General features: G+C 43.0%; 1 protein-coding gene across 2 annotated transcripts in view; it reads right to left on the reverse strand.

Annotated features, from left to right (window-relative positions):
• Positions 1 to 9,315: 9,315 nt before the first annotated feature.
• The window catches only part of prcp (prolylcarboxypeptidase (angiotensinase C)), a 72,582-nt gene continuing 57,485 nt past the window's right edge, over positions 9,316 to 24,412 (reverse strand). For both annotated transcript variants that reach the window (XM_068033917.1, XM_068033918.1), the window contains exons 8-9: positions 17,877 to 18,064; positions 9,316 to 10,193 (exon numbers count right to left, since the gene is read on the reverse strand). In XM_068033917.1, the coding sequence (XP_067890018.1) occupies positions 9,953 to 10,193; positions 17,877 to 18,064 (429 nt within the window). In that variant the 3' untranslated portion in view covers positions 9,316 to 9,952. The remainder of the gene's footprint in view (positions 10,194 to 17,876; positions 18,065 to 24,412) is intronic.

Genomic DNA, 24,412 nt, shown 5'->3' on the forward strand with positions numbered 1-24,412 from the left:
TAGTCCATGGCCAAACAAGCTCCATCAGAGGAGGCTGAACTGGCACTGCAGACAGATGACCCTACTGTCTGGTTATCCGAAACAGTCTTTGGGAAGTTACAGGACCCAGAGGATGTATTAAACTGGTGTAACGAATATATGCTATGCCAAATGAGGAGTTTTTAAGTCATCGGTTGGAAACCTACATCAAACTTAAAAAAAGGAAAGATGCAATATTACAGACAACTTTTACAAAGACTTTGCCACAGCTAAAAAATGACCACCACCATTTGCATTTGAAAACCTTTCACAGTCCAAGGCATCAAAGTGAAGACACATGTCTCATTAGCCTGTACCCAAAATAATGGCTTGCCCTATTGATTGAACTACCTGAGATTGCTTTCATTAGCAAGACATTCAAAGCCATCCTGGACATCTTGGACATTAACATTGAAAGGGCGAACCCCTCCAGGGGTAAACATTGACACCATGAGGCTTGAGTTCTGAAATTCCTAAACTTGAATCTCATTAGAAGGTACCAGAGAATACACTGAGACAGATATGCAATTGTCTGTCCAACTCTGTGAAAGCTGGGAGTTTCCCTTGGACAAGGCAGACAAGCCAGAGACTCAATCTGTGTAGAAGCCAGAAGGGCTGTCTCTCACTCACTCTCTCTCTCTCTCTCTCCAGAAGACCTGGTGTGGGGTATGCAAAGCCGAGCTGCTGACTGCTCGATCCAAGACAAAGACCCCAAGAAGGAAGCCCTCTGCTTAACTATCCCCAAGGACAACTATCAACGCAAAACTTCAGGACCACAAATTCAACTGAAAGAGCAGGAAAACTACCAGACACCACAGACTGTGCATTATTTTTATTTGTTCTGGACTCTAATCCAACCCAAACTCTCTTCCTCATCACTCTGTAGTCTATGTGTGTTTTTTTTTTAATTCATTCATGAGATGTGGGCATCGCTGGCTAGGCCAGCATTTATTGCCCATCCCTAATTTCCCTTGAGTAGGTGGTGGCAAGCTGCCTTTTTGAACCGCTGCAGTCCATGTGGAGTAGGTACACCCACGGTGCTGTTAGGAAGGGAGTTCCAGGATTTTGACCCAGCGACAATGAAGGAACGACGATACAGTTCCAAGTCAGGATGGTGTGTGACTTGGAGGGGAACTTGCAGGTGGTGGTGTTCCCATGCATTTGTGACCCTTGTCCTTCTAGTTGGTAGAAGTCGCAGGTTTGGAAGGTGCTGTCTAAGGAGCCTTGGTGCATTGCGGCAGTCCATCTTATAGATGGTGCACACTGCTGCCACTGTGCATCAGTGGTGAAGGGAGTGGATGTTTGTGGAAGGGGTTCCAATCAAGTGGGCTGCTTTGTCCTGGATGGTGTCGAACTTCTTGAGTGTTCATTGGAGCTGCACCCATCCAGCCAAGTGGAACGTATTCCAACACACTCCTGACTTATGCCTTGTAGATGGTGGACCGGCTTTGGGGAGTCAGGAGGTGAGTTACTAGCTGCAGGATTCTTAGCCTCTGGCCTGCTCTTGTAGCCACGGTATTTATATGATTACTCCAGTTCAGTTTCTGGTCACTGGTAACCCCCAGAATGATGATAGTGGGGGATTGAGTGGTTGTAATGCCATTGAATGTCAGGGGGAGATGGTTAGATTCTCTCTTGTTGGAGATGATCATTGCCTGACACTTGTGTGGCACGAATGATACTTGCCACTTAGCAGCCCAAGCCTGGATATTGTCCAGGTTTTGCTGCATTTCTACACAGTCTGCTTCAGTATCTGAGGAGTTATGAATGGTGCTGAACATTGTGCAATCATTAGTGAACATCCCCACTTCTGACCTTATAATTAAAGGAAGGTCATTGATGAAGCAGCTGAAGATGGTTGGGCCTCGGACACTACCCTGAGGAACTCCTGCAGTGATGTCCTGGAGCTCCGATGATTGACCTCCAACAACCACAATCATCTTCCTTTGTACTAGGTATGACTCCAACCAGCGGAGAGTTTTCCCCTGATTCCCGTTGACTCCAGTTTTACTAGGGTTCCTTGATGCCATACTCGATCAAATGCTCCCTTGATGTCAAGGGCAGTCACTCTCACCTCACCTCTCGAGTTCAGCTCTTTTGTCCATGTTTGAACCAAGGCTGTAATGAGGTCAGGAGCTGAGTGGCCCTGTCGGAACCCAAACTGAGCGCCACTGGGCAGGTTATTGCTAAGCAATTGCCGCTTGATCGCACTGTCAATGACACCTTCCATCACTTTATTGATGATTGAGAGTAGACTGATGGGACAGTAATTGGCCAGGTTGGACTTGTCCTGCTTTTTGTGTACATGACATACCTGGGCAATCTCCCACATTGCTGTGTAGATGCCAGTGTTGTACCTTTACTGGAACCTTTGAGGAGAAGTTCAAAATCCAGAATCCAAGGCTATTTTGATGGAGCCTGCCTTTACAACCCTACCACTTAAAACTTACCTATATTACAGAAAAAAACGATGTGATAGCTGATGCTTTATTCTGAGTCTAACTCAACACAGAATTATCACAGATGAAAACTAAACCAGAGCATAGCTATGGAAGCGTGAGATTAAGAAGTGACTTTTTGAGGATGAATGTGCGCGTACAGTTTCCTTTTTTATAATCCATGACTTCATAATGAAATGCTCCTGTCGTCACATTTCATTCCACATGGTGTGCAGGTGTCATGAACACATGCTATGCCAAATGATGATTTTTTTAATCCATTGGTTGGAAACCTGAATCAAACTTTAAAAAAAGAGAAAAAAGAACTGATAAAAGGTGACTGCTAGCAGCTAAAATGGCCACTGCAATTTGCATCAAAATACCCTACATTCCAATGTATCGAAGTGGAGACATAAGGTCTGGTCAGTCCCCAGCAGAACAATGGCCTGGGAATTTGGAATGGACTACCTGTCCTGTTCTCATTAACAAGACATTAAAGGAAATCTTTGAACATTAACACTGGTGGAGACGGACCATTCAAAAGGTAATCACTGAAACAATGGGACCCTGAGAGAGATTGGAATTCTCAGACATGAACCAATTAAGTTGTAAGAGAGAGAATACACACTGGGCCATCATGTGACAGACCCACAATCTGTGTGTTTTAAACTAGCCACTCTTTCTCTCTGCAGGCAGACAAGCAATGGAGAGTGACCAGTAAGGACCCAAGTGGGGTCCTTCCCTCTCTCTATCTCTATTTCTCCAGACCACCTTGCAAGTTGGAACCTTGCCTGCAGGTTGTAACCATCTAAGCCTATCATTGCTGCAGACAGAGATCCTGTGAAGAAAACCATCTGCATCACTGTCCCCAAGAAAACTTTGAACCAGTTGGCCACATCTACAAGCCAGAAACCTCAGGACCACTGAGCTCAGCTGGAAGAGAACTGAGTTACCAAACTCCACAAACTGTATACTGTTTTTTATTGCTCCGGACTCTAATCCAACCAATCTATTCTTCCCCACTCTGTAACCTATTTGTGTGTGTTTATCTCACACGTGTGTGTGTGAAAGTTGAAGTGTAGTTTATTGTTTTACTTAGATAAGTTTTTAAGTACAATAAAGCTAACCTCTTTCTTGTTTAAACTCAAGAAAACCTGTCCGATTGGTTCTTTTATGATCATAGCATGGAAATGGTAAAACACTCATGTGATTGGTAGGCATAACCGCTTTTTAAAAGAAATAAACCCTGTTGCGGTCAAACAAGGAGAGGGACAAAAGGGAGCCTTTCGACTCCTCCTCACCTGATCACTTGCATTGGAAGCAGTTCAGAGAAGGTTCACTAGACTGATTCATGGGATGAGGGTTTTGTCTTATGAGGAGAGGTTGAGCAGGTAGGGCTATACTCATTGGAGTTTAGATAAATGAGAGGTGATCTTATTGAAACATATAAGATTCTGAGGAAGCTTGACAGGGTAGATGCTGAGAGGATGTTTCCCCTTGTGGGGAATCTAGAACTGGGGGCACAGTTTCAAAATAAGGGGTCTCCCAAATAAGACTGAGATGAGGAGGAATTTCTTCTCTCAGAGGGTCATTAGTGTTTGGGATTCGCTTCCCCAGAGTGCTGTGGCGGCTGGGTCATCGAATGTATTCAAGGCTGAGTTAGACAGATTTTTGAACTACAAGGAAGCCAAGAGTTATGGGGGGCAGACAGGAAAGCAGAGTTAAGGCCATAATTAGATCATCCATGATTCTATTGAATGGCGGAGAAGGATCGAGGGGCCGAATGGTCTACTCCTGCTCCTATTTCTTATGTTCTTATGTGGTGATGGCCTCCCTGGAGAGGAGGAGTCTTCAGAGACATTGCCACGCAGACATCTGCAGGTAGTTGAGCCTCAGCTGGTGAATCCTCTTTGGAGGGTAACTTCTTCATGCGGAGGCTGTTGGCGTGCCCCTGTGTCCTTCTCAGGCATTCCAGCCCAAAGGCTGGCCCTCCTGTGGACCTCCAAATTGCTGGTGTACCCCTGCCTGTGCATGGACCTCCCTCTCTCTATTCTGCTCGACCGCCTCAATGGGGTCCCCGAAGCCAGTGAATGAGGCCCATGACAGGTTGCCTTTCCCTGAATGCAAGGCCTTCACAGCTAATGCTGCCCCACCCCACCCCACCCCACCCACCACTTTCCCTTACTTGTCCCTTCTGATGAAGTGGCACTGCTCCAATGGCACACCGGTATGGCTCCCCCACAGTGCTGGCACCATTGCCCCAATTCCTGACAGTGATTCCTGATGCCCTTCTTCCTCCATCCTCCTTGCCCTGTGATGTTGCCTCACCCAATGGCTTCCCAGTGATGCCATCACTGAGCTCCTGCCTACGTATTGCCTTCTTTAACCAAGTGAGGCTTTGAAGCCCTGTGGTTCCCAAGCACTATCAAATCAGAACCAATGAATAAAATTGCTGTCTATTGGACTCTTAAGTACCTTACTTGCCTTCCCTTCCTTGTAGATGTGCAAAGTTCACCCTTTATGTCGGCCGCCGACAATAAAATGCGGAACCAACATCAAGATGTCAGACTTCCAGTCTAACGTCTTTCATCCCAATTTTATGTCCCTGTGCCTCCTTTCCCGTCTCCAATGGTCCCTCAAAATTCAGTCCAAGTAGCCCTAGTAAAATTGAAGTCAATAAAAATCAGGGGAAAACTCTCTACTGGCTGGATTTCTACCTAGCACAAAGGAAGATGGTTGTGGTAGTTAGAGGGCAACCATCTCAGCCCTAGGACTTTGCTGTAGGAGTAATTCCTCAGATACTGAAGCATTCCTTGCCTACCTGCAGCAAGACCTGGACAACATTCAGGCTTGAGTTGATAACTGGCAAGTAACATTCAGACCACCACCTCCAACAAGAGAGAGTCTAAACACATCCCCTTGACATTCAATTGCATTATCATCGCTGAATCCCCCACCATCAACATTGACCAGAAATTTAACTGGATCAGCCATATAGAAACACTGTGGCTACAAAAGCAGGTCAGAGGCTGGGCGTTCTGTGGCAAGTAACTCACCTCCTGATACCCCAAAGCCTTTCCACCATCTACAAGACACAAGTTAGGAGCATAATGGAATAGTCTCCACTTGCCTGTTTGACTGCAACTCCAACAATACGCAAGAAGCTCAACACCATCCAAGGCAAAGCAGCCACTATTAGCACCCCAACAACCATCTTAAACATTCACTCCCTCCATCACTGGTGCCGTGGCTAGTTTATCACCTACAAGATGCGCTGAAGCAACTTGCTAAGGCTTCTTCAACAGCGCCTTCCAAACCCCCGGCCTCGACCACCTAGAAGAGTAAGGGTAGCAGGTGAATGGGAACACCACCAACTGCAAGTTTGCCTCCAAGTTACTCACCATCCTGACTTAAATTGCCATTCCTTCACTGTCATTGGTTCAAAATCCTGGAACTCCCTTCCTAACAGCACTGCGGCTCACCACCACCTTCTCAAGGGCAATAAATGCTGGCCTTGTCAGCAATGGCCACATCCCATGGACGAATAAATAAAAAAAAAGCTAGTGCTGTAATAAACTAACACATTCAAAGAACCTCAGTGATAGGATGACATGGGATATTGCCATAATTCCTTACGTTTAGTACCCTTATCTCATCCGGGATATTTAATAGAAAGAAATTGGAAGATATGCTACTTGCTCCTACTGACCACTTATTGAATGACATGGGTAAAGGCCTTGGAGCAGGCACCTTTGCTTCTCCGATGAAAATGGCACATGATCTGAGATAAGTTATAGAAAGATCAAATAACCTGCTTCTCTTATAGATGGCCACTGCATTGGATCTGGGATTATATCACTGTGCTGCACTGATTTGTATATTCCATACGTGAATCTTCCTAATTATAGCAAAAGCACTTTGAGTACAATCACTATATTTTTCAGTTCAAGACCCAGTAACACTCACTTTGAGAGTATCTATCGCATTTTTTGTACCTTTGACAATCAAGTTCTGAGAGACCAGCAGAACAAGGCAGCTGAAGGAATAGTCTGGCCACAACTGAAATTGGCACTATATAGTGTAGTTGGCTTAAAACTATGTTGTTATTCGAGTGTCTGATTCCTTTATGTCCGCTAATCATGGCAAGACAGTGGAAACCAGTGCTCAAACTGTCAACTTTGGTTGGGGCATAAAACAGACAGTAATGGATAGACCACCTGATACACTCTGCCCAATTTTCTTACTCACTGACTTCAATGGAAAGAAATTGGTTGGAGTGTACAACAAGTGACCAATCTGCTTCTACCTGTTGTGCTCCCTGAAGAAGTTAAAAGCTCTGGTGTATGAGTGCCCAAGACAACCACAAGTGGAAGAAGTACCTTTCAGTAGGCTTACTCAAACTTAATGTTATTCAGTTTGAGGAACAGTTGAGGACGCTCTGCATTTTACCAGAGGGAAGGCTACCAAGAGCACACATCGTAAGAGGTGGTCATCCTGGAGATGGAAAGTGACATGGGCAAGGATGTGACTGACCCCCACTGGGGGGTGATGCGGAGGAGGAATCAGGTAGATGGGTGCAGGAATCTCCAGGGGCTTAGAAGTTATCAAATGGGTGATGATTACTAGTGACAGTTGAAGATGACAACTCAAAAGAAAACCACAAGCAGCATTATGATAGATTAAAACAAATATTCACCTAGGGAAGAAGTGGCATTGCTGAAGAGAAATTATAATTTTAGGGCATTCTACCATTGCAGAAATTGTCTTTTCTGTGGCTGTGACTATAATTTCCAAATAGTCCGTTTCCTCCCAGGTCTCGTAAGCAAAGGGATGTTATGGAGCATGAGGAGAAGATCGAGAAAGTGGAGTGAAGTTCTGGTTCATTTTGAAGCTAGTGACAGAGAATAATTGGATGGGCATCTTACAAAAGAAATTTGAGGAGTAAGATGTTAAATCGTTAATCTCACTCCTGTGACACATGCGGAGTGGTTAGGCAGAGGCAAATTAGACACATCAAAGTATGTATAGATAGGATAGGAGATAGGGTTTCAGGTTTTTAGGGCTTTGTGTGAGTTTTGGCACAACAGGAAGCTTTTGCAATGACACGCTTTACCTAAATTGTATCAGTGCCAAAGAGGGGTAAATAATGTTGTGGGGGAGGATTTAGAATAGTAGGATAGTGGGGGAGGTAAATCTTGCAGTATATGGGAGGAGCTAAGAATAACCATACTGATGGATAAAGCAGTCTAAATAGTGAGCTCAAGTGGGGAGGAGGGGCTATGACAGGTAGGAGAGGATAAGAAAAACAAGACAGGAAAAGGAGACTGACATTTTTTTATTCTTTCATGGGATGTGGGTGTCACTGGCAAGGTCAGCATTTCTTGCCCATTCCTAATTGCCCTTGAGAAGGTGGTGGTGAGCTGCCTTCTTGAACCGCTGCAATCCTTCTGGTGCGGGTACAACCACAGTGCTGTTAGGGAGGGAGCTCCTGGATTTTGATGCAGTGACAGTGAAGGAACAGCAACATAGTTCCAATTCAGTATGGTGTGTGGCTTGGAGGGGAACTTGCTGGTGATGGTGTTTCCATGCATGTCCTGTCTGTTGTTCTAGGTGGAAGAGGTTGCGGGTTTGGAAGGTGTTGTCGAAGGAGGTGTGGTAAGTTGCTGCAGTGCATCTTGTAGATGGTACTCATTGCTGCCACTCTGTCGGTAGTGGAGGGAGTGACTGTTCAAGGTGGTGGATGGGGTGTCAATCAAGTGGGGTGCTTTGTCCTGGATGATGTTGAGTTACCTGAGCATTGTTGGAACCGTACTCATCCAGGCAAGCGGAGAGTATTCCATCACACTCCTGACTTGTGTCTTGTAGATGGTGGACAGGCTTTGGGGAAATATAAAAGCAAAATACTGCGGATGCTGGAAATCTGAAACAAAAACAAGAAATGCTGGAATCACTCAGCAGGTCTGGCAGCATCTGTGGAAAGAGAAGCAGAGTTAACGTTTCGGGTCAGTGACCCTTCTTCGGAACTGACAAATATTAGAAAAGTCACAGATTATAAGCAAGTGAGGTGGGGGTGGGGGAAGAGATAACAAAGGAGAAGGTGCAGATTGGACCAGGCCACATAGCTGACCAAAAGGTCACGGAGCCAAGGCAAACAATATGTTAATGGTGTGTTGAAAGACAAAGTGTGTCTTTCAACACACCATTAACATATTGTTTGCCTTGGCTCCGTGACCTTTTGGTCAGCTATGTGGCCTGGTCCAATCTGCACCTTCTTTGTTATCTCTTTCCCCACCCCCACCTCACTTGCTTATATTCTGTGACTTTTCTAATATTTGTCAGTTCCGAAGAAGGGTCACTGACCCGAAACGTTAACTCTGCTTCTCTTTCCACAGATGCTGCCAGACCTGCTGAGTGATTCCAGCATTTCTTGTTTTTGTTTGGGGAAATATAAATGGATTGGGGTTGGAGTGATTACAAGTCAGGGAACTAATGGCACTAATTAGAATAGAGCATCATGATATTGTAAATTGGACAGAAATTTGGCTTCAGCCAGGGCGAGACTGGGATCAAATCATGTCCAACTATAATATTTTTAGGAAACATAGAAAATGAAAAAATATGAATGGACTTATGAGAGAGACAATTTTAGCCATAGGAAAGAAATTTTTATGATGATGGCACACAAACAAAGTTTGGCTGGATAGAATCTTAAAAAATGAGAAGGGATTGTTGTGAGTCAATTGTCTGCCAGCATTCACCATCCAGGCCAACACACAACGAATGGCCACTTGAGCAAGGTAACAGAGAAAATTTTCTAAATTTATAAGTGAACGATATGAATGCAGCACACAAGACTAACTGACTTTCTGGCCTTATGCATTCAATTTATTTAAAGAAAATATAACAGGCATGAGAAATTTAATCTTTAAGACCTTTTAAACAATGGATAAATGTATCAAAAGGCATAAATGTAGAATGGAAGAGGAAGGTAATAACAAAAACATGAGCAAGTTTTCAGTTACAAGTCAGTACATCCTCAAATGGGCAAACATGGAGAAATTGAACTTGCTGTTGCAATGGAATGGAATTATTCACAAATCCAGTGAAACACAACTTATATTTGAATAAGAAGATCTGACCAGCAAACCACAATTCAGAGATGTAATTTAACACTAGATGCCATGAGTTAATATCTAATCAAAGCCATGGATCATATTAGCACATATAGGTATCAAATTAACAGGGCGTGATTTGGATTACAAAACAAGATTCATTTGGTTAAAAAAAATACACTTTTCATTGGTTATTAGATAGTCTGACCAGCATCACCAAGCATAGACTTCCTTAAATACAAAATGTAAAATTTCTCTTCTGGGCAACATGAGGACATCAGTTGTTGTAAATTAGTCAAAGCAAGCTGTGCTTTGAAAGGAATACATAACAAATCAAGTGGAAATCAGTAACATCCAGTAACAATATCCCATACAGAATACAGCTTAATGATTAAAAGTGTATGTTTCATCTGTTAACTGCACTGGTTCAGTTTTTGCCTCTTCAATCCACTTTTTAATATGTTCAACTTCTAGTGCTCGTGCTTTCCGGACAGAGACTGGATCCTTATCATTTCTGGAGCGCAGATCTAAATGATGAGCTCCCTCGGGAATTATAATGGCAACCAATGTATCAGAGATTGATTTAGTCACCCCTCCACTTGCCCAGGGATCCAGACCACCATTGCTGTGAAAAGTAAACAGTACCTAGAGTTAACAAAGCTCAAATACCATCGTACAGAATAAATCAATAAACTAAGCTTCTCTTACGGTGAGAAACATATTAAATACAACTGTTAATTTGTTCTGACTCCTTTTAATCATAACTTTGCTGCAATCAAGGCAGATACCAAGTGATCTGTTACACAAACTACCTCAGATCCTAGCATACCACCAAAACTCAGACTGTTAATAAATTCCATTTACTGACCAATTGCCCTGTGGATGCATAATTTTTGCAGTATACTGCTGTCCAGACAAAATACTTCAGAAGTTGAAGGATGGAAGGAATATTCCATGAATGAAGTGGTTTATCGACAGGAACATCCAGGAACTATATCCCACACAGAATATAGCTTAATGATTAAGAGAAGTGTATGTTTCATATGTTAACTGCACTGGTTCAGTTTTTGCCTCTTCAACGTGGAAATATGTACAAATTCAAATACTAATGGCAGGTGATGTATAAAATTATTGATCCAAAACTGATGGAATGTGTTACAGATATTACTGCAATTCAGAAACTATAATGACTTTAAGAGGAAGCATGCTTCTGTTCTGTTTTGGAGAGGCTTTAGCTCATTCACTGAAGAAACTAGCCACTAAATAGAACTTCCACTCATCCATAAAGACCATTCCCCACAGATTTCATTAGTTCTGACAAAAGGACATCAACCTGAAATAATAAATTTCTTCTTCTGTCAACAGATGTGGCCTGGCCTACTGAACGTTTCCAGTATTTTCTGTCTTTATTTCAGATTCCCTGCATCCACAGTATTGTGCTTATGTCTCTGAAAAGGTCTGTTTTATGAGGCAATGGTTCAGTAAAGAAGCACAAAAGCAACTCTGTCTCCTTTTGCAAACTGACCATCTAATATTCTCTCTACATAGAAGGAAGATGTACTTCAGAACATTGAATGCCATATCACAAGGTGGTATCACAGTGTACATATACGTTGTTACTACCATGCCAATCCCTCGTCCTGCCTGTCATGTTCTTAAACCTACCTCGGTGCTTTGCCAAGGTGATAGGAACACAGGAACAGGAGTAGGTCATTTATCCTGTTCTGCTATTCAATGAAATCATGGCTAATCTATGACCTAACTCCATGTACCCTTTTCCCCAAATCCCTTTGGTTGGCATCCTTCCATCTACGAGAGATGATGGACACGCAGCAAACAATCCATTAAGCTGTGGTATCTTCTCTTGGTGCACCTTTGCTGATGGCTGTGAAGGCTAAGCCTCGAGAAGCAGGTTCTGCCATAAGTGCCGCACATGAAGCTGCCTCGTGATGCTGTGTGTTTTAGTTTTCGGCGTTGGCGTCTGTAGCCAAGCTGCTGTAGCCACTGATCATCATGGTAGTGCATGCCAGTCCACAGGATGTGTCGCTCTTGAAGCAGAGCTTTGGGCGCCTCACTGCTTGTCTGGCCCCGGCTACCTCACCATACAGACGATCTTTAGTATGCGACCATCTTCCATCCTGCGGGCGTGTCCAATCCACCGAAACCGCCTCTGTTCGATTAGTGCCAACACACTTGGGAGCTCTGCCTTCGAGAGGACTGCCGCATTTGTGATTTTGTTCTGCCAGGATATACCCATAATGTACAGCAGACAGAAAAGATGGAAATTATTGAGCTTCATTTCCTGCTAGCTGTAAGTTGCCCATGTTTCACAGCTATACAGTTGGTGCTGAGAACACAGGCCTTATAAACCATTAGCTTGGTCCTATCCCATGTGCATTTTGCAAGTTGACCAAAGGTGGTAGCTGCTTTCCCTATGCATGTATTGAGCTCTGCTTCAAGGGACAGACTGTCTGTCACCATGGACCCAAGGTAGCAGAATTTGCTAACCATTTCCAGTGGGGTGTTATTTAGTGTGATCAGGGGTGGAGATGTAACACCTTGTCCCCGACCACAGTTTTCTTGATGCTTACAGGTATGGGAGAGACAGTCAATGAGTCTTTGTAGCTGAGTTTCCATGTGAGCGATTAGCATAGCATCATCAGCGTAGAGGAGTTCTCTGATCAGGACACAATGTGTTTTTGTCTTTGCTTTCAGCCTTGATAGATTGTGCAGCTTGCCCTCTGACCTAGTGTGCCATATCTGCAAGGAAGGCAAAAGTTAGGAGCATGGAGACGATGCCAAACAGATTGGGGGCTAGGACAGAACCCTGCTTTACTCCATTCTTCACTCCGAAACTGTCCAAAATGGAGCCAAACAGTACAGTGCAGTGCATGTTGTCATGGAAGGAGCAGATGAGACTGAGGAGCGTCAGTGGACAGCCAATTTTCCCCAAAATCTTGTACTGCCCTGCTCTGCTGACTATGTCAAATGCCTTGGTGAGATCTACAAAAGTAAGGTAAAGGGGTAAACACTGCTCCCTATAATTCTCTTGTAGCTGGCGTATGGAGAAGAACATATCCACAGTAGAACTGCCGGCATGGAAACCGCACTGTGCTTCAGGGTACACTGGGTCTGCAAATAAATGGAGTATTTTAAGTATGACCCTAGCAAAGGCCTTCCCATGGCGCTAAGGAGTGAGGTGCCCCTGTAGTCATTTCAGTCTCCTCTGTCGCCTTTGTTTTTGTATAGTGTGATGTTTTTGGCGTCACGCATCTTTTGAGGAACAGAGCCTATTTTTCAGCAGAGAAGGAGAAGCTCATAAAGGTGTGGCAATAGATGGAGTATCTCCTTGCCCTTTGCATGGCTGCTTTGACTACTTTCAGGTCATGCAGTGTCTTTAGCTGTTGATTTATGCTGTGCATCATGTAGGCTTTGTTTTTTCACATCAGTGACAGAGATCATCTCAGCTGAATAGGTCTCAAACCAGTCCCTGTTGCAGGTTCCATCTTTACCAAATGATGCTTCTGCTGATTCAGAGATGATTCAGCTTAGTGACTTCCAAACTTCATCGATGCTTCCAGTTAAGGCTTTAGTGGTAGCAAGCATTCTAGCTACAGTGCTAAGTGCTGGTATTTGGCATCATTGCTTATGCAAGGGAGGTTGATGCGTGGTAGACTGTTGTGTTTGGAGCTGTGGAACTTTTGGGCAAGCACCTTCACTCTGTTGTTGATAAGAGTGTGGCTGGTGTTGCAATCTGCATTGTGGTAGGTGCGGGTGTGACAGATACTGGGCAGATCACGCCTCCTCATGATGACTAGGCCCAGTTGGTGCGAATGTCCAGACCATGGGTGACGCCATGATTTCTTGTGACGATATCTGCCCTGGAAGATGATGTTGGTTATGCAGAGTTCATTCAGGGCACAAAGCTCAAGGCGTTATCCATCATCATTGATCTTGCCCACCCCATGACAACCGAGACAGGTTGGCTATGAATCCCTGTCTGCCTCAACACGTGCGCTGAAGTCACCCAGGATGAACAGTCTCTTGCCATTTGAGATGCTGTCATTCAGAGTTGGTGCGTAGATGCAGGTGATGTTGACTCTGCCTCCATCGGATGATAACTGCAGGGAGATGAGGCACTCCAAGGTTGCTACTCATGGCTCAATTGACTATGTCAACCAGTTGCTCATTGCGAAGCCTACACCACGCTCATGGCGAACTTCAACACACTTTCCATTCCAGCAGGTATAATTAGCCTTTCAAATGTTGGTTAATCTGGTTTCTTGTAGAGCAGCAATGTCGATACCAACCTTGTGTAGCTCACAGTCAATCAGGGCTGTCTTGCATACACTTGCTGTGGAGTGTGGGTCGTGAGCACACAGTCCTCACATTCCAGCTTCCAAGCTGAAAGGTCACCTTACTTTGTTTGCTGTGCAGCCTAGACATGGTTTTAGGAGGTGCAGACCTGCCTAGTATCTGCAACCCCCTCTTGACCTCATAGGCTGGTGTCCTGCCAGGACAAAAGAAAGACAAAAGCCTATATGTCTGGGGTCTATTTGGTTGCATTCCATTAACCTTTCTGATTATTTTACTACCCATCCATGATATTTTAATGATCTATGCATTTGGATCCCCAGGTTTCTCTGAACTACCACTGTTCGAAGCTCTTCACCACTTAGAAACTACTTCGTTCTATTCTTAGGTCCAAAGTGGATGACCTCACAGTTGCCTACACTGAAATCAATTTGCCACAGTTTTTCCCATTTGCTTAATCTACTAATATCTTTTTTGTAAATTTATGCTTCCATTTATATTGTTTACAATGCTGCTCATCTTGGTATCATGAGTAAACTTGGATATGTGGCTTTCTATCCCATCATCTAAGTCATTAATAAATACAGTGAATAGTTGAGAGCCCAACAGAAATCCTGGCAGGACACCACAAGTTACATCCTGCCAATTAAAAGTATCTGCCCATTATCCTGACTCTCTGTCTCCTGCCATTCAGCCAATTTCCTAACATGGTCAATAATTTGCCTACAATTCCATGAGCTTCAACTTCAGATAACAGGCTCTTGAGAAACTTTATCAAATCCAATCTGGAAGTCCATATAAGTAACATCCACAGGCATTCCCTGGTCCACTACTCTATTCATCCTGTCAAAATAAAAATCAGGTTCATAAGGCATGACCTACCCTGATCCCAGCCCAGTTCAGGGGAGCCCGTTCCAATAGTACAGTTCTTTCCTATCCCATTACCGATGCCAGTATCTAATGAAATGGAAGCCCTCTTTCCCACTGCATTCTTTCAGCCATGTGTTCACCTTTCTTCATATCCCCACACCAATATGCACATGGCTTGGGTAATAATCCAGATACCACTGGATATCAGCATTGTTGATGACATTTGACTTGGGTACAGTCCTGACATTTATCTCAGGTCATCTGAGATGCTCCTCAGTGACTCCACATGAGTATGATGCTCTTCCAGCGTCCTTTTTGTTTTAAAAAAGAGCACAGCCCCAGGGATGAGACACATAGGCTTGGGGGGGTGACTTCTGCACAGCCTGCACTCCTCCCCTTTGATCTTTGACAGTAGAAGCAATGAATGATGGAGTGAAACACATATAAAGAGGCTCAAAGAATGGTCAGGGAAGCACTAGCAATTTCCTTCGCTCCTCCATTTGCAGGTATATCTTCAAGTATCTCGGCTCTAAGCTCTAGAATTGTCTCCTCAAACCTTTCTGCCTCTCTCCTCCTTAAAGATGCTCCTTAAAACCAATATCTTTAACTAGAAATTCTGTCCGATTCTGCTCCTGTGAAGTGCTTTGGGTCAATTACTATATTAAAGGTGCTACATTAATGCAAATAGTTGTTATTGATTGCTCTGCTGAGGTCATTAAATCTCTTCCTGCATGGTAAAGGAGTCCAAAGGGTCATGGAGGTAACACTCGTTGCCCCAGCCACTTCCCTTGTCAGTGTTAGGTCCCTCTATCAAGTGTTCACGATATTCTTCACTTATTTACAGAGCCTGCCCAAACAAACCTCCATCTCCGTACATCCATTGAGAGGGCAGCTACCTGAAGTTTGCCACTTGTTTCTTTTATCTGGCTGTTCCCACAAGTTACTTGATTCATCCAGCGACATTATTAACCCTTTAAACTGAAGCAGGTTCCTAATCCTTCTCTAGATACTTTGGTCTTGCTTTCTGGAATTACCTCCCTAAAACTCTTTATTGCTGTCTCCACCTTTAAAAATCCCCTCAAACTCTTCTCTTCAACTAATCTTCAAATCACCCCTCCTATCTCCCCTTCCCAGCTTGGTGTTCTTTTCCTTACGCCCACCTGTGAAGCCCCTTGGGACATTTCTTTATATTAAAGACGCTATTATAAATACAACATGTTGCTGTTGCATTGAACATATTGGTTTATTCAATTTTCCTACAAATCAAAGTAATATTTGGTTTCTACTGTGTTGACATAATATAATATTTTGCCATTACTAACTTAAGGAGGCAGAGAAAAAGATTCCCACAGCTTAATGGCTTTACAAAGCTCAAGCTTTTTTTATTATTTGTTTCATGTGACGTGGGCATTTTTGGCAAGATCAGCATTTGTTGCCCATCCCTAATTGCTCGAAAAGGTGGTGGTGAACTGCCTTCTTGAACCACTGCAGTCCATCTGGTGCAGGTACACCCACAGTGCTGTTATGGAGGGAGTTCCAGGATTTTGATCCAGCGATAGTGAAGGAATGATGATATATTTCAAACAGGATGGTGTGTGGCTTGGAGAGGAACTTACAGATGGTGGCATTCCCCCACATCTGCTGCCCTTGTCCTTCTAGATGGAAGAGATTGCAGGTTTGGAAGGTGCTGTCAAAGGAGGCGTGGTGAGTTGCTGCAGTGCATCTTGTATATGGTACAAACTTCTGCCACTACTCTGTCAGGGAAAACCCCTCACCTGCCAAGACTGAGGCACACATGATTTCGCCACATGAACATTAAAACTTAAAATTGCAAGCCCCCGATTGGAAAGACATTTGCATAGTAGCTAGCAGAGTTGGAACAAGGCACAAAGGACCATGCCCTGACCCATTCAACCAACAATGGACTTTTGATTACCTGACATTGAAGGTGGGGACAGCTAGCATTCTAGGTTGACTATTAAGATAGCAGAATCCACAAACACAGAAGTAGTGGCCAGATCAGTTTTAGTCACATGACTAGCTGGCTGTTGAGATTTGAACTTCTGACAAGGGATTTGAACTCAGAAAGCTCATGGCTCCTAGTTTGAGAAGACCTCTCTCTCCTGCCTGCTCATCTCTTAGGGAACTGAATCTTGTGAAAACACATGAACCTCAAAGAGAGAAAAGTCTCCTACGTGAACAAGGTTTAAGAATACTGCACCCCAACGAAAAGCAAGACTACCTACAAACAAGTGAGCTCAAAGCACAGCAAACAAGAAACACTTCTGAAATTGCCTCAAACCCCTCTCTACTATATTTTCCTCTCCTCTTTTTTGTCCCTATTTGCATGTGTATCGCGTGTACATACTAGCATGGGCGTGTCGTATATCTGTAGGCGTGAACCGTATTATGGTTTAGGTTTTAATAAAATTCCACTTTCCTTCTTTAAACCGAAGAAAGCCTGTTTATGCTCATTTCTTTGCCTTATAATTGGAAAGCTGTGAACAAGCATTCACAAAAGGGGAGCTCAAAACACAGTGTGTTTAAAAATAAAACCCTGTTACAGTAATACCAGGTAAAGACAGCAAAAGACCCCTAGACATATTTCTCAACTGGTCCTAACAACTGTCTACAGGAAAACTAATCTCAAAGCTCATCAAATCCTCAAACTGGGCTTCCAAACTATTTGGAAATCCATTGTTCATTTATAGTTGCTTAATCCTGGGACAGTGGGCAAGAAAGAGAGACTCCTGCACAGCCTCCAAAATGAATACTACCTAATAACTTACTTGGCAAGGCATCTGCTTTTAATTCAATTGTGAATGCCCCATTAAAAGATTCTAAACCGTATATTTGGTTAGTAATCAGAGAATTCGTGCAGATCTTTTCACTACCCATTCATCCAAACCTTTCCCTTACCCTTTTAAAAAAAATGTAGTGTCCAGATATCTTCAGCCTAACCACTATACATTATTTACAACTCGAGGTTGTTTCCATGCATCAGCACCTCCAAATTGGCTGTAATAAGATTCTTTCTTCTAAACCTAGTGCACTCTTATTTAAAAAATACAGTTTTGGTTTCCAGGTGATGCTGAAAAAGTCTTTTAGTTTTATGAAAACCCACCTGAAGACAATATTGCTGTGTGAACTGATATTTTTCCCACCATAGACTGTAGTGATCCAGTCAGGTCTAGGACGCAATCCCCAGTCTTTCTTGCAGTTATCAGAAAATAATTGGAAGTCCCATGGAACCGGTTCAAACATGTCATTGACGCCATCTGAACATGAAGGCATTACCATTTCTGTACAAGTCTGATAAAAAAAAGTGACAAAAATGTAAATCTGTGACCAATAGTTTCTTTAGACAGCTTGGCTTAAATTGTATGTACATTAGGAACTCAGACATAACAAAAGTGATGTTGAAACCTTGTTGAAACAAAAAAAGGTTTTTCCTATTGGGAACAAGTTAACTTGTTGCGATGAAAAACAAAACCCTGTAGTTCCCAGCGTTACCATGAACTTAGGAATATGGTACACCCATAGAAATCTTTCACTTAATCATAAATATATGCTTACATGGTGTATTGGAAAAAAACTTAATATCCTACAGTTTGTGCAGATTTTATTAATGTTGTAGGTTTTATTACATGGGCTAACCAGGCTTGTCACCCCATGTTTAAAAATGCAGCATACTGCTTCAAAAGGTAAAATACAAAATTTTACAGAAGCAGAGATTATTTTTCCTCTATATGTACATATGAATTAGGTGCAGGAATAGGCCATTCGGCCCCTCAAGCCTGCTCTGCCATTCAACAAGATCTTGGCTGATCTGATTATAACCTCAACTTCACATTCCCACCAACCTCCAATAATCTTTCACCCCCTTGCTTATCAAGAATCTATCTACCTCTGCCTTAAAAATATTCAAACACTCTGCTTCCACCACATTTTGAGAGAGTTCCAAAGACTCATGACCCTCAGAGTAAAAAATTTCTCCTCATCTCTGTCTTAAATGGGTGACCCCTCATTTTTAACCAGTGACCCCTAGTTCTAGATTCTCCCACAAGAAGAAACATCCTTTTCACATCCAACCTGTCAAGGCTCCTCAGGATCTTATGTGTTTCAATCAAGTTGCCTCTCACTCTTCTAAACTCCAGCAGATACAAGCCCAGTCTGTCCAACCTTTCCTCATAAGACAATCGCCCATTCCAGGTATTAATCTAGTAAACCTTCTCTGAACTGCTTCCAATGCATTTACATCCTTCCTTAAGTAAGAAGACCAATCCTGTGCACAGTACTCCAGATGTGGTCTCACCAATGGCCTGTATAACTGAAGCACAACCTCCCTATTTTTGTACTCAATTCCCCTCACAATAAATGATAACATTCTACTCACTTTCCAAATTACTCGCTGTACCTGCATACTAACCTTTTGCGATTCATGCACTAGGACACTCAGATCCCTCTGCATCTCAGAGCTCGACAATCTCTCACCAGTTAGATGATAGGCTTTTTTATTCTTCCTCCCAAAATGGACAATTTCACATTTTCCCACATTATGCTCTATTAGCCAGACCTTTGCCTACTCACTTAACCTATCTATATCCCTCTGTAGCCTCCTTATGTCCTCTTCACAATTTGCTTTCCTATCTATCTTCGTGTCATCAGCAAATTTAGTAACCATGCCTTCAGTCCCTTCATCCAAGTCGTTCATATAAATTGTAAAAGGTTGAGGCCCAAGCACCGATCCCTGTGGCACACCACGTGTTACATCTTGCCAACCAAAAAATGACCCATTTATGCCTACTCTCATTTCCCATTCACTGGCTAATCTTCTATCCATACCAATATGTTACCCCCTACACTATGAGCTTTTATTTTCTGCAATAACCTTTGATGTGGCGCCTTATAAATGCCTTCTGGAAATCTAAGTACAGTACATCCACCTGTTCCCCTTTATCCACAGCACATGTTATTTTTTCAAAGAACTCCAAAAAATGGTTAAACATGATTTCCCTTTCACAAAACCATGTTGGTTCTGCCTAATTACCTTGAATTTTTCTAAGTGCCCTGCTATAACGTCTTTATTAATAGCTTCTAACATTTTCCCTATGACAAATGTTAAGCTAACTGGCCTGTAGTTTCCTGCTTTCTGTCTCCCTCCCTTTTTGAATAAAGGAGTTACATTCACAATTTTCCAATTGATGGAACCTTACCCAAATCTACGGAATTTTGGAAAATTAAAATCGATGCATTAACTATCTCACTAGCCACTTCTTTCTCGTGACAAGGATGAAGTCCATTAGGACTTGGGGGTTTGTCAGCCCACAGCTCCAACAATTTGCTCAGTACCACTTCCCTGGTGATTGTAATTTTCTTAAGCTCCTCCCTCCCTTCCATTTCCTGATTTACAGCTATTTCTGGTATGTTACTTGTATCCCCTATGGTGAAGACCGATGCAAAATACCTGTTCAATTCATCTGCCATCGCCTTATGTTCCATTATTAATTCCCCAGACTCATTTTCTATTAGCTCAACACTCCCTTTATCAACTTTTAAAATATCAATAGAAACTCTTACTATCTGTTTTTATATTTCTATCTAGCTTTCTCTCTTACTCTAATTTTTCCCTCTTTACTAATCTTTTAGCCATTCTTTGCCGATGTTTTATATTCTGTCCAATCTTCTGAACTGCCACCCACTTTTGCGTAATGATATGCTTTTTCTTTAAATTTGATACTATTTAACTTTTTTAGCTAACCACTAGTTTTTCTTACTCGTTGTAATGCAGTTATTCTGTGTATTCTGAAAAAAACCCTTAAATGTCTGCCACTGCATCGCTATTGAGCTATTCCTTAACCTAATTTGCCAGTTCACATTAGCTAGCTCTGCTTTCATGCCCGCATAATTGCCCTTATTTAAGTTTAGAATACTAGACTTAAACCCACTCTTCTCTCCCTCAAACTGAATGTGAAATTTAATCATATTATGATCACTGCTGCCTAGGGGCGCCTTCCCTATGAGGTCATTAATTAATCCTATCTCATTGCACAATACCAGGTCTAGTATAGCCTACTCACTGGTTGGCTCCAGAACACGCAGTTCTAAGAAACTATTCTGAAAACATTCTATGAAGTTCTCATCTAGTCTACTTTTGCCCATCTGATTTGTCCAGTCTATATGTAGAATAAAATCCCCCATGATTATCGGCGTACCTTTCTGACAAGCTCCCATTATTTCTTCCTTTATACCTCGTCCTACCTTGAACTTAGTCTTCAAGTATTTAACAAAATAACTTGAGTTTAGTCAGCCACTACAGAACTTGAAGACCTTTTGCTATTTTGTTTAGCTTGTGTCACCAACTGCACAATAAGATCACTGTTCTAATGTAAGGCAACCTGACAGCTAATTTGTGCACAGCAAGGCCCCACAAACAGCAATGAGATAAATGGCTACAATCATAGAATGGTTACAGCATGGAAGGAGGCCATTCACTCTGCCATGTCCATGCCAGTTCGCTGTAAGAGCAACTTAGTCGCCCTTCCTCTGTAGCCCTGCAACTTTTTCCTCTTCAAGTGCTTATCCAATTCCCTTTTCAAAGGCACTCTCAGGCAGTGCACTCCAAATCCTAACCACTTGCTGCATAATTTTTTTCCACATGTTGTCGTTGGTTCCTTTGCCATTCACCCTAAATCGGTGTCCTCTGGTTCTTGTCCCTTCCACAAATGGAAACAATTTCTATCTACTCTGTCTAGACCCCTCATGATTTTGAATCTCCTATCAAATCTCCTCTTCTCTAAGGAGAACAACCCCAGCTTCTCCAATCTATCCATGTAACTGAAGTCTTTATCACTGGAACAATTTTTGTAAATCTTTTCTGCACCCTCTCTAAAGTCTTCACATCCTTTCTAAAGCATGGTGCCCAGAATTGAACACAATACTCCAGTTGAGGGTGAACTAGTGCTTCATAAATGTTCATCATAACTTCCTTGCTTTTGTACTCTATGCCTCTATTTATAAAGCTCAGGATCGCATATGTCTTTTTAACCACTTTCTCAACCTGCCCTGCCACCTTCAACGATTTATGCACATATAACCCCAAGATTCTCTGTTTCTGCCCCTGTACAATTGTATCCTTTATTTTATATTGCCTCTCCTTGCTCTTCTTACCAAAATGACTCACTTCACACTTCTCTGCATTAAATTTCATCTGTTATGTGTCCATCCATTCCATCAACCTCCATATGTCCTCTTGAAGTCGATCACTATCCCCCTCACAGTTCACAATACTTCCAAGTTTTATGTCATCTGCAAATTTTGAAATTGTGCCCTGTACACCCAAATTTAGGTCATTAATACATATATTAAGAAAAGCAGTAGTCTTAGTACCTTCAGTCTGAAGAACAACCATTCATTACTATTTCTTGTCAGTCAACTTCGTATCCATGCTGCCACTGTCCCTGTTTCCGGTTACTCAACCAACTTCATATCCATCCAAACAGGCCAACTTTGTATCCATGCTGCCACGGTCCCTTTCATTCCATGGGCTTCAACTTTGTTGGCAAACATTTGAAGTCCATGTACACCACATCAACTGCATTACCCTCCTCAACCCTCTCTGTTACCACATCAAAAAACTGAAGCAAGTTAGTTAAACACGATTTGCCTTTAACAAATCCTTGCTGGCTTTCCTTAATTAATCCACATTTGTCCAAGTTACTATTAATTTTGTCCGGGAATATCATTTCTATAAACTTTCCCACCAGAGGTTAAACTGACTGGCCTGTAGTTGCTGCATTTATCTTAACACCCTTTCTCAAATAAGGGTGCAACATTTGCAATTCTCTAGTCCTCTGACATCACCCCATATCTAAGGAGGATTAGAAGGTTATGGTCAGTGCCACCACAATTTCCACCTTTACTTCCCTCATTATCCTTGGATGCAACCCACCCGGTCCTAGTGACATATCAATTTGAAGTACAGTCGGCCTTTCTAATACCTCTATCAATTTTTAGCCCATCCAGTGTCTGAACTACCTCCCCTTTTAATTTGTTCTAGTGATTTAGTCGAGGGATAAATATTGGCCAGGATACCATGGAAAATTCCCCTCTTCTTGAAATAGTGCCATGGGACCTTTTGCATCCACCTGAAAGGGCAGACAGGAACTTGGATTTACATCTTATCCAAAAGGCAACACCCCCAACAGTGCAGCACTCTCTCAGTGTCAGCACTGGAGTGTCAGTTTAGATAAGTGCTCAAATCTCTGGAATGCTACTTGAACCCACAACCTTACTCACTGAACCAACAACGATACTTGCTAAAATGTCACTCACTAATGTTTTTCAAGACAGTCAAAACTATAATAACTTTTACATGGGCTAATTTAAAGAAGCAGTACTACATTTGTGAAATGCAGTGTTTTTAACTCATCAGCAGGTAGTGCAAATCTGAAAATAGAAAATACTATTGTGTTTCATTCAAGAAAGTTATACTTACTTTTTTTTTATTCATTCATGGGATGTAGGCGTCACTGGCCAGGCCAGTATTTATTGCCCATCCCTAATTGCCCTTGAGAAGGTGGTGGTGAGCTGCCTTCTTGAACCGCTGCAGTCCATTTGGGGTAGGTATACCCACAGTGCTGTTAGGAAGGAAGTTCCAGGATTTTGACCCAACGACAGTGAAGGAACGGCGATATAGTTCCAAGTCAGGATAGTGTGTGACTTGGAGGGGAACTTGCAGGTGGTGGTGTTCCCATGTATTTGCTGCCCTTGTCCTTCTAGTTGGTAGAGCTCGCGGGTTTGGAAAGTGCCGGCTAAGGAGCCTTGGTGCATTGCTGCAGTGCATCTTGTAGATGGTACACACTGCTGCCATGGTGCATCGGTGGTGGAAGGAGTAAATGTTTGTAGATGGTGTGCCAATCAAGCGGGCTGCTTTGTCCTGGATGGTGTCGAGCTTTTGAGTGTTCTTGGAGCTGCACCCATCCAGGCAAGTGGAGAGTATTCCATCACACTCCTGACTTGTGCCTTGTAGATGGTGGACAGGCTTTGGGGAGTCAGGAGCTGAGTTACTCACCTCAGAATTCCTAGCCTCTGACCTGCTCTTGTAGCCACGGTATTTATATGGCTACTCCAGTTCAGTTTCTGGTCAATGGTAGCCCCTAGGATGTTGATAGTGGGGGATTCAGTGATGGTAATGCCGTTGAATGTCAAGGGGAGATGGTTAGATTCTCTCTTGTTGGAGATGGTCATTGCCTGACACTTGTGTGGCGCGAATGTTACTTGCCACTTATCAGCCCAAGCCTGGATATTATCCAGGTCTTGCTGCATTTCTACACGGACTGCTTCAGTATCTGAGGAGTCACGTTTGGTGCTGAACATTGTGCAATCATCAGCGAACATCCCCACTTCTGACCTTTTGATTGAAGGAAGGTCACTGATGAAGCAAGATGGTTGGGCCCAGGACACTACCCTAAGGAACTCCTGCAGTGATGTCCTGCAGCTCAGATGATTGGCCTCCAACAACCACAACCATCTTCCTTTGCGTTAGGTATGACCCCAGCCAGTGGAGGGTTTTCCCCGATTCCCATTGACCTCAGTTTTGCTGGGGCTCCTTGATGCCATACTCTGTCAAATGCTGCCTTGAAGTCAAGGGCAGTCACT

This window comes from Heterodontus francisci, chromosome 6 (assembly GCF_036365525.1).
Source record: "Heterodontus francisci isolate sHetFra1 chromosome 6, sHetFra1.hap1, whole genome shotgun sequence".
NCBI classification, from domain to species: domain Eukaryota; kingdom Metazoa; phylum Chordata; class Chondrichthyes; order Heterodontiformes; family Heterodontidae; genus Heterodontus; species Heterodontus francisci.